Source organism: Pseudoliparis swirei, chromosome 13 (genome assembly GCF_029220125.1).
Source record: "Pseudoliparis swirei isolate HS2019 ecotype Mariana Trench chromosome 13, NWPU_hadal_v1, whole genome shotgun sequence".
Classification (NCBI taxonomy): Eukaryota; Metazoa; Chordata; class Actinopteri; order Perciformes; family Liparidae; genus Pseudoliparis; species Pseudoliparis swirei.
This window is the reverse complement of record NC_079400.1, coordinates 2,082,788-2,095,908: the sequence shown is the minus strand read 5'-3', so window position 1 is coordinate 2,095,908 and position 13,121 is coordinate 2,082,788. Positions and strand designations below refer to the sequence as shown.

Genomic DNA, 13,121 nt, shown 5'->3' with positions numbered 1-13,121 from the left:
GTGCAGTTGGGGGGAAAAATGCAAATTAGGTAAGCAATACAGTTATACTGAACAGCATGAAAATGTTAACAATCAACAAATGGGAAAAAGGTGTTATTGTAACCAATGAAACAAATGTTATTTCTTCTGTGAAATGGGAGAAGCTGTTAATTTAACCAATTCTGTCAATTATGAATAAGCCGACCGCAGAAATCCGAAGACGCCAATCTGCGGAAAAGCAAATGACAAATCAATAACACAAGGCAAACGTCAATAATTGAAACTCAAAATTTGACAATCTGTCAAAGGCAACTGATAAAAACACGAGCCATTCCACAAACAAGCAATAATGGACAAATCAAACAATCCACTGTAATCCAAAAATGGCAATATTAATCAAAAACCAAGAAACTCTCAATTCAATATGGTTAGGTTAATCCCTAGCATGCCTCGTCCACTAGTAGGCGCCACCTCGAATGTGTAATGGCGTCCTAACTTATGTAAATGTATTCAACCCCCACAACATGTGGTCGAACAAAAGACCAAATGTCCCTCCTTCTCAGACGAACGCAAAATGGTGGATTTAACACAGGACAAACATAAAACAAAAACACGCTGTACTTTTCGTATCCAAGCGGATCAGAGGGTCCCCTTTTGTAACTGCGACACGTTCAACACGACACGCCACGCAAGCAACCTCACTGATTTATGCGGTCTAATGATCTTGTAACTACGACACAATTCAAAATGACGGCCGCCACGCTTACGTTATGTAACTTTAATCTCGTAAATAGCATCGATCACGCACTAATTTAGGATTTTATATTGGATATCTAGCGTTGTCTCAGTGAGACCCCGCGTCGTCTTCGTCCGATCAAACTATGTGCGCCAAACTACCAAGCTAATGCTACAGTCACACCTATAGGCCACAATGGGGGTAATGATCCTTGTCCACGAACTGCCACGCAACTGCACATTTATCAGAATTGTCAACGAAAGACCCGAACATCTACGCTGCAACTTGACAGCCACTATATTGGTCCTGCTTGGAAGTACTAGCTCTCATGCACATCAAATAGCCGCAAGTCTTGTCTACAAAAACGTGTTACTCACAAAACAAACGAACGAGGAGCGCACAATATGACAAAAAACATGAACCGCGAAGCACACACAAACGCTGTTGCAGCAGCGACACACCTGGTGTAAAGCGCACACACAGGCCACTCGCACACGTGGCACACAGCCTCACCAACAAGGCCTCGCACACACACACACACAAGATAAAGCGTAGAAAAACATGAAAAGAGACTGGACAGCGACACACCTGGTGTGGAGTACACACAGGCCACTCACACACACACAAGATAAAGCGTAGAAAAACATGAAAAACCACTCAAAATGGATAGTCTCTACAAGACAACACGAGGAACGTAAAAAGAGAACAGAAACAATTCACGTGGAAGGCGTGAGACAAACGATACGAGGAACGCACAACATAAAAACACAAACAAACACCGAGGAACGTAAAAAGGAAAAAGAGACAATTCATGTGGAAGGCGTGAGACAAATTATGCGAGGAACGCACTAAAGAAAAGACACAAACATAACAAACACAATCGCGCACACACGACTCTACATCAGCGACACAAACAACGTGCGACGGACCACGCGGCCAACCGTGGGAGATCTGCACCAGTAAATGTATCGCAAATCGTGTAGAACATGCTAACGCAACTGGAACAAACACACACGACTACTCATCTGTGACACGAAGCGTTCGATCAACCACGTGGGCCAAACGTGGGCGACTTGCCCGCGTAAATGCCACTAAACGCGCAGAACATGCAAAAGGCGATTGGGAAAAACACATAAAACACAGCGTCGATTGCTTGTTAACCTCTCCGGCGGGCTTGTGCCCCGACGTGTTCTGATGGCATAAATAGTTCGAAACCTTAGCGCGGCCTACTTACCGCAGCAACGCGTCTTTAGTCCCGTAACTCTGGCGGGCCATTTCAGTTACACCTTCCGTGGTTTCCAAATTGTAAGGTATTCTGAAACTGGGGCACTACGCAGATGGAGGAGAAACAGGCTTCCGGACACGCATGGATTAAGTTATCAACATTTAATGGCAAGAAAAGTGAATCAAACATTCAACGCGCTCTCCCTCGTGTCCAGGCTGCAGGCTCCCAGCTCCACCTGGGAGCTCACAGCCTCCTCCGTCGAGCTCACCTGAAAAAGAGTACGTTCCCTACAAAAACACGCCGTCTTATACTCTTCCTGTTTCCGGTCAAACCTCACTTCCGGTATTTTCACAATAAGAGTCCGGTCAATTAAAGTCACCTTCACAATAAAAGTCTCTTGTCATTGTAAGTCACGTCACGGATTTCAACCGGCTTCGTCAATCTATAATACTAACAGTCACTCTCATGCAATACATTAATTCTTGCCATTTACATTTGCATAGAGTAAACATTACCCCTATGCTTCAAAATACATTAATAACAATATCAATATTCTCCTTAATATTGTCTATTATAACATCTTTCTATATGTATTAATTTAAACCATAAGACCTCTGCAGATGTTATCAAAATAAACTATTACAACTTAACAATTTGAATCACATTCAAGCCTGCAGTGGAGACACGGCCACATACAAGACGCGCTCTTCTTTCAATCGTCAGTTCCATCTACGACTCGTTAGGATTCCTGTCACCATTCACCTCGCTAGCAAAACTGCTGTTGCAAGAAATAAGAAGAAAAACATGTCCTGGGACGACTCTATTCCCCTGACATCCTCACAACAATGGACTGGATGGATCTGGAGAAGATGACATAACTTAAAGTGGACTCTCTGTCTGTCTGTCTATCTGTCTGTGTGGTTGACTGTCTCTCTCTCTCTCTCTCTTGAACAGCAGAGTTAAAAAAAAGTATGCAAAACAAGGAGAACTTATGTAAGGGTAACCCACTATATTCAAGGTACCTCCACTGCTTTTAATGAAAAGTTTGCAACTATAATTTATTGTTTTGTAATGTTTGTTGGTTCAATTTGAGTTTGTGTTTGAGTTGAAACAGTGACAACACTTTAACGCAAACATAAACGCGTGTGAAAAAGTACAGGCCTTGCTGTTATGTTTATAATACGTTATATTTCGGTTGGCAGCATAGTAGTCCGTACATTTAACAGTGACAGAATGCAAGTTATGAATGTAAAAAATATGGTATTGGTCGTTGTTTATATTAAGGTGTATTTGTAACGCCCGGTTCTGTGTCTCCTCTGTGTCTCCTCTTGATTGTTCATTCCCCTCACCTGCCCTCAGCCACTCCACTGTCTCCTTGATTGTTTCATTCCCTTCCCCTGCCCGTAACCACTCCTCTGTTTCCTTGATTGTTCATTCCCCTCACCTGCCCTCAGCCACTCCACTGTCCCCTTGATTGCTTCATTCCCTTCACCTGCCCTCAGCCACTCCACTGTCTCCTTGATTGTTTCATTCCCTTCACCTGCCCTCAGCCACTCCACTGTCTCCTTGATTGCTTCATTCCCTTCATCTGCCCTCAGCCACTCCACTGTCTCCTTGATTGTTTCATTCCCTTCACCTGCCCTCAGCCACTCCACTGTTTCCCGGATTGTTTCCTTCCCTTCCTCCTTGATTGCTTCATTCCCTTCACTTGCTCTCAGCCACTCCACTGTTTCCCTGATTGTTTCATTCCCTTCACCTGTTTCCCCCCCTATATCGTGTGCCAGTCTTTCCCTTGTCCCGTATCGGATTGTTGTATTTACTAATGTCTTTATGAGTGTCACTTATTCCTCTCTTGGTTGATTCCTGTCAGTTTTCCCAGTGTTCCTTAGTTCAACCTTTTTCCTTGAGTAAGGAGTTTTTGTTTCTATTTAAACCTGCCGTAGGCGCCATTAGTCAAGTGTGTATTGTATGTTTGAGTGTGGGGCATATCTCAGGTTGACCACGGGTGGCAGTTTGGAGCAGTGTGGCAGGTAATTGATATATGGAGCACAGGTGCATCCGACTCGGGTAATGATGCATGGGTGACGGGGAGATCGCACGTTTTTTACCAGGAACAACAGAGACACAGTTATATGAGAAGTGGAAATAAACAGAAATTACTTCACCTGAAGTCCAGCCTTCTTTTCTCTGGAACTTAGCCTCACCCTGGTACAGCCCGTGACAGTATTTCCATTTTCAGTACAATGTTTAGTACAATTAACAGTAATTTCTTTTTTTTAACAATAAAATCATTAAATGACTGTTCGGGCTGAAATGAGTCACGCGGTAAGTCTAAGGACAAAGAAAGAAAAACACGTTTTAATAGGGAGTGTTCATAAACCAAGATATATAAAGCTACATATTCAGAAGACAAAATCTCAATCGGAAAGACTCCGCGCTTCCCGAAGGCAACGAGTTAGATACAGCACATGGCAGCCGTGACCGTGGGGATCCTCCTGCTATTCACAGTCCTTGTAGGACAAGGTGAGCTTTACACGGGTTTACCAGTTTTTGTATTGTTGACCAATATCTCTTTTAAAGTTTATGTTTAGTTTGTTTTTACTCTATGGTAATTTTTAAGGATGCATGAAATGTTTGGTTATTTTACAAATTGTTAAAAGATTTTAATATGACCTGAATATAAACTTCATAAAGAGCTGGACTTGAATATTCAACTCATGGGTTCTTTGTCTGTTGTGTATGTATTCTGTTTTAATTTGGGTATTCGGATATAGAAATCAAAAGTATCACTCGACATTATAAACATGCATAACACAATAATACAGAAAAATAACAATTCTTGAAAGTGAATGAATGCCTTCAATAAAATCGAAAGGCAATCTCGGCCGAGTCCTTCCCGGGTCACGTCATGGAGACGACCCGGGAGCCGGAGCCCACGACGCAGTGGCTCATGTCCAAATGAGCGTTAACCCGGGTCAGACTCGGGTCAAAAGGACTGAGCTGCAGAGCTGGAGAGCTGCAGAGCTGCAGAGCTGGAGAGAACACCTCCACAAGCAGTTGATGAAGCTACCGGAGCTGTCGTGCCATCTTGTGTCTGTACTTGCTCATTTCTTCTACACTATTAATGCTCATCTCTTTTCCTGCAGGGTCGAATGCTCAGGGTAAGCACAGTCATATTTAATTTGCTTTCAGAGTTGCACTGTAACAACTTTGAACACAGCTACCCCTGAATCCGCCTCATGGCATATGTACTGACACACAGTTTGTCTATGTGCTCTTTCAGATTGTGGAGCGGCACCTCTGAACACAAGGATAGTGGGTGGACAGGATGCTACAGCTGGGTCATGGCCCTGGCAGGTCAGCATGCACATCAGACTCTCAGGTGTTCAAGGTCACGTCTGCGGGGGGAGCCTGATCACTGACCAGTGGGTACTCACAGCAGCCCACTGCATCCTAACGTAAGAACAACGCATAGCACTGGTATAGTTATTTTTCATTTTTTTAGAGATAACGCTTTCGAGTTTCAATAAAATGGACTGGCTATCCATTTTTAAATAGTCTTAAAATAAATGTGGCTTTGGAAAGTATTTTTCAAAAGCATGATATTTCTGAGGGAGCAGGATTGTGCTGGAGAAGGATGTTTGAAAGTGAGTTTTATTTAAAAGGTTGCACATAGTTACCTTCACATTGAAAATGCAGAAGGTTATGTTTTGATCGCCGTGTATTTATTTGTATGCGTGTTCCTCGCATAACTCAAAAAGTATTAAACCGAATCGCATGAAATTTGGTGGGATGATTGGTTATTATCCGGGGACCATTTGATTAGATTTTGGGATCAATCAGATCAAAGTCATGAAAAGGTCAAAATCTTCTTTTGACCATAGCACGGTCAATTTTTATCCAATTGGCATGCAACTAATGCCAACATGTTCATAATTCAATGCCGAATCTTGTGATATGCGAAGGTATGCGCTCTACCGAGTGCCTGTTCTAGTTTTTAATATGTTTTGTTACCTCTTATGAGAGGTACGCAGGCGGATTGGGGGTAACGAGTTGTGCCATCACTACCCAATGCGCATGTTCAACGCCACACACAGTCCTCTGAGAGTGCTACAGGACTATATTACAAAGAATACTCACAAGCAATACTCCAAGAGTTTGTTAGCCTGCTTTCTGGAACAGTTCTAAGGTCATCTGTTGTTTTTAAAATGTTGAGTCAGATTCTTTCCACTCTTTAGTCAGAATGGTGCAGGTCAGACTTTTGCTTTTCCTCAATTAAAGAACTGACATTGACTGACCAGCTGTCCTTTTCTGATTAAACGTGTTGCGACCTGTGAGACTCAATGATTAATATTCATTGTTTTGTTATTTTTTTCCAGACAATCGCTAAGTCCATGGATTCTCTACATGGGAAGACAGACTCAGACTGGCTCTAACATTCACGAGGTAAGCCGCACCGTGTCCCAGATCATCGTCCATTCTGACTACAACAGCTTCTTGAACAACGACATCGCCCTGATGAAGCTCCAAAGCCCCGTTGTGTTCACTGACTACATCAGGCCTGTCTGTCTGGCCAGTAACACCAGCCAGTTTCACAACGCCACCCTCTGCTGGGCCACTGGTTGGGGCCGACTTGGACGTAACGGTGAGTATTGGCATGCTGACACGATAACCCTATGGGTAGTACATCGCTAAACATCAACATGTTAGCATCACAAACAAATTAATAGAGTACAAGACCTATTGCATTGTCAGAAGACTTCTTGACGATATTGTTGGGCTTGTCTCAGAACACACACCCACAAAAACAATTTAAACAAAACCTCAGTGATCCACAAAAGTTATTTGACGAGAAAACCAGCAAAGAATAAAAATATCCTTAAAACTGTGTGAAAGGGACTTTATCCTCTGATCTCATGCTCTCTCTTCCACAGGGCCCCTCCCATCCTCACTGCAGGAAGTTCAGGTTCCCATCATTGGAGAAAAGCAGTGCATTTGCAACTACAGCCCAATTCCAGAGGCAAACATCACTGATAAAATGATATGTGCTGGACAAGGGAACAAAGGAGCATGCCAGGTTAATATAATACACCATTGTATGATTTTAAGTAGAGCTATTACAATGTTTTGTTCAGTGAGAATATCTGAGGCTTTGTAAGGCCACTTAAGTTCCCAGCAGTAATAATTATAGGTGGGTATTTTTTTAATCAATACTCTTATTGTTTCTTTTTCATGGTTAAATAATTGTTTTGTAAAAAAAGACTAATAGAATAATAATGTATTAATATTTTTACATATAACTCCACTTTGATTCTAAAACAAATGTTTACAAAGGCAAAATCACTAAATCTACTCAAAAATATCTCACTGGAAAGAAATCTAAAGTGTCAAAAAATAAAGAGTATTACTGAGTTTATAAAGTATGAAGAACACAGAGATTAGTCACTATCCTGTCCTCCTCCCTCTGCTCATGGGAATTACTGCCTTCATAAGTTCACACGAATTTACCAAATTGAAGATATGCGGTATACTAAGCTAAATACACACAGACTACTTCTCCTTTAGCTCGTTTGTTAACAATTCTCTGTTCACCGAGCGATGGCGCCGCGCAAATGGTCCCCGGATAATAACCAATCATCCCACCAAATTTCATGCGATTCAAGAATATTTTGACCTTTTCATGACCTTGACCTTGACCTTTGACCCCATCGATCCCAAAATGTAATCAAATGTTCCCCGGATCATAACCAATCATCCCACCAAATTTCATGCAATTCGGTTTAATACTTTTTTAGTTATGCGAGGAACACGCATACAAATAAATAAATACACGGCGATCAAAACATAACCTTCCGCATTTTCAATGCGAAGGTAATAAAAAGAACATACAATGATGGAGGTTATTAATTGTCTGGCGTTTAATAATTTAGCTCCAGACTATTTTAGGTTCCGGTACCTCTCTCTACTTTCAACTCACTGCTTTGCCTCTTTTTCTTTAGGGGGACTCTGGTGGTCCTTTGCAATGCCAACAAAACTCGCGGTGGATTCAGTCCGGCATTGTCAGTTTAGGAGCATCGTGTGCCCTGGCTGGTTTCCCTGAAGTCTACGCCCGAGTATCTCAGTTCCAGACTTGGATCATGGATCAAGTGCCTGCGGCAAACGTTAGCTTTCTGACGTACGCCTCCAACGGCACTGATGAAGACAACAACTTTGTGTGTACAAATGGTGATAGTGTTAATGTTCCTGCTGAACACTTGTTCACATCTCTGGCTTTGTTGTGTTACGTTATGTTTGTCTTATAAATGATAATGTATGTGTCTAATATCACAACGATTGCAGTGGAGTTTGTGTTGTCAAAGTGCTGTAGTGGAAGATTTCCTCTGTTAATCTGGAAAGAAGGAATGAAGTCTCTGAATCAAAATTGCCTTCATCTGTTTTATTCCTTGCAAGGAGGAAAAGTCTGTCACAGCTCTCCGGGAACTGACACGAGAACGAACAGCAGTCACAGCTAGGGTTGGGTACCGGAAACCGGTGCCAATATGGTACCGGTTCCAATACTACCGGTATTACCCGGACCGAAACGCAACGCACATTCCGGTGCTTCTTTCCGGTGCCTGAGCCGATTGAAATTGAAAAAAACTATTGTTGTGAACTTCTCAGGTGACTCCGCCCTGTCAGCAGGTTGCGAGCCTCTCATATATAACTCTGACAGCGGAGGCTGAGCCGTGTGTGACGGCGTGAGCCCGTGTGGAGCACACCAGCGTCAGGCTGGACGCGACGAGGAGACCGTCACCGGTCCCCCTGAACACGTGGAGACCGATGATGACGAGCAGCCTGAACTCAGATTAGTACCGTATCGTTGATTGCAAGTATTGCATTCATAAAAGTAGCCCAAGAAATAATAAATTATCCATTATAACCATGTTTAAGCTAGCTCGTAGCTAGCGTTAGCTCGTAGCTAGCGCTAGCTACGAGCTACGAGCGTGACAGTCTGCTAGCAGATGTGTTGGTGTCCAGCGGTCCCGGCTGTATACCCGGTGTTACCGGGAATATAATGACGGAGGAATAAAGACCGTGGGGCGTCACTTTGTTTCAGTGTAACTCTCGCTGTCAGAAGCAAAACTTTATTTGTCACGTGTCATCTTCAGTCCCTCTGATTGGTTGTTCTCTTTGCCCATCAACACAGTGACATGATTAACCCTATAAGGTCTGCACATGACGATACATATCACATCATATAATGGAGAACATACAGGACTGTCTCAGAAAATTAGAATATTGTGATAAAGTTCTTTATTTTCTGTAATGCAATTAAAAAAACAAAAATGTCATGCATTCTGGATTCATTACAAATCAACTGAAATATTGCAAGCCTTTTATTCTTTTAATATTGCTGATTATGGCTTACAGTTTAAGAAAACTCTAAAATCCTATCTCATAAAATTTTAATATTTCCTCAGACCAAGTAAAAAGGAAGATTTATAACAGCTGAGTGTTTGTCAAGGCTCAGGAAACCCTTGCAGGTGTTTCGAGTTAATTAGACAATTCAAGTGATTTGTTTAATACCCTACTAGTATACTTTTCATGATATTCTAATATTTAGAGATAGGATATTTGAGTTTTCTTAAGCTGTAAGCCATAATCAGCAATATTAAAAGAATAAAAGGCTTGCAATATTTCAGTTGATTTGTAATGAATCCAGAATGCATGACATTTTTGTTTTTTTAATTGCATTACAGAAAATAAAGAACTTCATCACAATATTCTAATTTTCTGAGACAGTCCTGTATATCGTGGATGTTAACAGTCTGATATCCGTTGTGTGTCAGTGCTCCATGATAACGGCTTCTACAGGGAATATGGCCCAAGAGGTTTTTAATGTCCTCATTGTGCGTTTAAAAAAAGAAGTATCGGTTCAGGCACCGGTATCGTTTTAAAAGTACCGGTTTAGCACCGGTATCGGAAAAAAACCCAAACGATACCCATCCCTAGTCACAGCCTTCTTTATACCGATCTAGGCAGGGCCGGAGTGGGGCCACTTTTCAGCCCGGGAATTTCAGGCTCAAGACCAGCCCACTATTTTCATGGTAGTGGAAATTGGATAAATGAAGCAACAGTTCAACTCTTACTATCCTGTAGTTCTTTTATTAATACCATGGTCCAACAAATAATGTAATAATAATAATAATAATCATTTATTTTATATAGCGCTTCTCAAGGCACCCGAAGTCGCTTTACAGAGTCCAGTAGTCATACACACACACACACACACACACACACACACACACACACACACACACACACACACACACACACACACACACACACACACACACACACACACACACACACACACACACACACACACACACACACACACACACACACACACACACACACACTCATCCCGGTGGTGGAGCTACATCAGGAGCCACAGCTGCCCTGGGGCAGACTGACGGAAGCGTGGCAGCCAATCAGCGCCTACGGCCCCTCCGACCACCACCAACATTCATTCACATCCATACGAACCGGGGTGAGGCTGCGGTGCATGTCTTTATGATGGTGGGGGAAACCGGAGAACCCGGAGGAAACCCACGCAGACACGAGGAGAACATGCAAACTCCACACAGAAAGGACCTGGAACGACCGGGATTCGAACCCAGGGCCTTCTTGCTGTGAGGCGACAGTGCTAACCACTGAGCCACCGTGCTGCCCAGGTTAAAGGTTAAATACAACAATAATAATCCACTTAAGATGAGAAGTTAACAAAAAATATGCATAACATTAAAAAAGGCAGAAGGGCATAGCAGGGGTGTCAGACTCAGATTAGGCAGTAGGCCAGATTTGTTGGAGTGAGACCTCATGGGGGCCGTCATGGTCATGGTCATGGTCATGGTCGTTGTCATTGTCATGGGCATGGTCATTGTCATTGTCATTGTCATGGTCATTATCATTTTTCTGCATGAGTATTATATAGTGGTGATTTACTCCTTTACTACACCCACTTCTGAGCAAACAATGCATATTGGTTCATCAAGTACTGTACTGCTCTTTCTTAGAATATATAACTTTAAATCATATTGTTTCCTCTGTTATCCTCTCTACCTGTCCCTGTAGTCATGGCCTCCTCATTGAAAATGCCGGGCTCATCATTTTCAGCAGGAGACTGTCTTATCTGCTGCTCCGAAGCTACAAAGAAAAATTAACAGTCATATTACTGCATACTTCAATATCAATATCAATAGTATATATCAATATTTGCATAATATTTGCAAAGTCTATGGATCGCCATATTTTGGGTGATATAAAAAGGCTAATATTTTAATTCAATTTAATATTTTGCTTGAGAATAGGTTGACAACGCTACAATGATATTAATCAAGGCTACAACGTTAGCCGAATAGTTATGTTGCTAATCATTAGGCCTTTGTCTCTCTTTACCAGTTGCCACTTGTGTTTGTCCTCTAGAAAATAAATCTGTAAGCTTGGCACATTTGGCAGCATCCTCCTCCAATGCCTTTCTTTTTTTCAACCTGGCTTTTCCAGCCCCTCCTGCCCTCTTCCTCCCGTCCATCCTCCCTGACGCGTATCGTTGCGGTCGGGCCGGCCCAGCTATCCGGAGCTGAGAAAACTTTTGGGAAAAGACGGCTAAGGACCGAACCAACTCTATTTTGGAGGGGTGAACTTCCTCGCATGGTACAACCCATGCAGAGGCTGTGCTGTCAGAATGCGGAACGTGTGTAGCCCACTTTAAGAGAAGATGGACTAACGTGACAAATGTCAACAAATGAAATTCTCGACCGGCCCAAAAGTGAAGCGGCCCACCGGGAACTCTCCCGATTCTCCCGATTACCCACCCCGGGCCTGGATCTAGGTTACCCCTCCTGGCCCCGGTCAAACAAACACAAGCGTTGATTCTAAATTATACGACAACTTCAGAGAAGAGGTCCTCTTTCCTACATCCTGAAAGGTCAGCTCCTTATCTTGATCAGGCCCAGAGAACTTGTGTCTGGTCCCCCTCACACCACCTGGTTCCTGAACCCCCCCGTAGTGAAACACCATTAGTTTTATGACGGCAGGCTGGTCCATCCCTCATGTTCCCGTTACCCCAAACCACTCTCCCAATTCAATTCAATTCAATTCAGTTTATTTGTATAGCCCAATTTCACAAATTACAAATTTGTCTCGGAGTGCTTTACAATCTGTACACATAGACATCCCTGCCCCAAAACCTCACATCGGACCAGGAAAAACTCCCAAATAACCCTTCAGGGGGGGAAAAAAGGGAAGAAACCTGCAGGAGAGCAACAGAGGAGGATCCCTCTCCTAGGATGGACAGATGCAATAGATGTAATGTGTACAGAAGGACAGATTTAGAGTTAAAATACATTCAATGAATATGACAGAGTGTATGAATAGTTCATAGTAGGCATATTCCACGATGGAGACCTCCACGATCCATCAGGCAGATGGCGGTGGGGAGGAGGAGGGCGGAGTCTCAACAGGACAGTGGCGTAGTCATGAGCAGGAATTCCACGACCCAGACGATCCATCAGGCAGATAGGATCTATGCCGTCTCATAGGGTCCGATGACCCCATGAGACGAAAGTCAAAAGGACTCCAGGGAGAAAGCAGAGTTAGTAACGTGTGATTGAGAGATGAAAATTCATCCTTAAGGAGAGGAAAAAAGAGGAGATAGGTACTCAGTGCATCCTAAAACGTCCCCCGGCAGCTATAAGCCTATAGCAGCATATCAAGGGGCTGGACCAGGTGAACCTGATTCAGCCCTAACTATAAGCTCTGTCAAAGAGGAAGGTCTTAAGTCTACTCTTAAACGAGGTGACTGTGTCTGCCTCCCGGACTGAAATTGGAAGCTGGTTCCATAAAAGAGGAGCTTGATAACTAAAGGCTCTGGCTCCCATTCTACTTTTTAAGACTCTAGGAACTACAAGTAGTCCCGCATTTAGTGAGCGTAGCTCTCTAGTGGGGCAATATGGTACGACAAGCTCCTTAAGATATGATGGAGCATCACCAATCAAGGCTTTGTAGGTTAAGAGAAGAATTTTAAAAGTGATTCTTGATTTTACTGGGAGCCAGTGCAGAGCAGCTAGTGCAGGAGCGATGTGATCTCTTTTCTTAGTTTTAGTGAGAACACGAGCTGCAGCATTCTGGATCAACTGG

General features: G+C 43.0%; 1 protein-coding gene across 1 annotated transcript; it reads left to right on the top strand.

Moving 5' to 3' along the window:
• The first annotated feature begins 4,392 nt into the window (after positions 1-4,392).
• LOC130203921 (chymotrypsin-like elastase family member 2A) lies at positions 4,393-11,979 on the top strand. Its single transcript, XM_056430382.1, has 5 exons — positions 4,393-4,463; positions 5,087-5,101; positions 5,224-5,398; positions 6,320-6,585; positions 11,933-11,979. Exons 1-5 carry the CDS (start codon positions 4,409-4,411, stop codon positions 11,977-11,979), a joined length of 558 nt encoding a protein of 185 aa, XP_056286357.1. The 5' UTR covers positions 4,393-4,408.
• Positions 11,980-13,121: the final 1,142 nt, after the last annotated feature.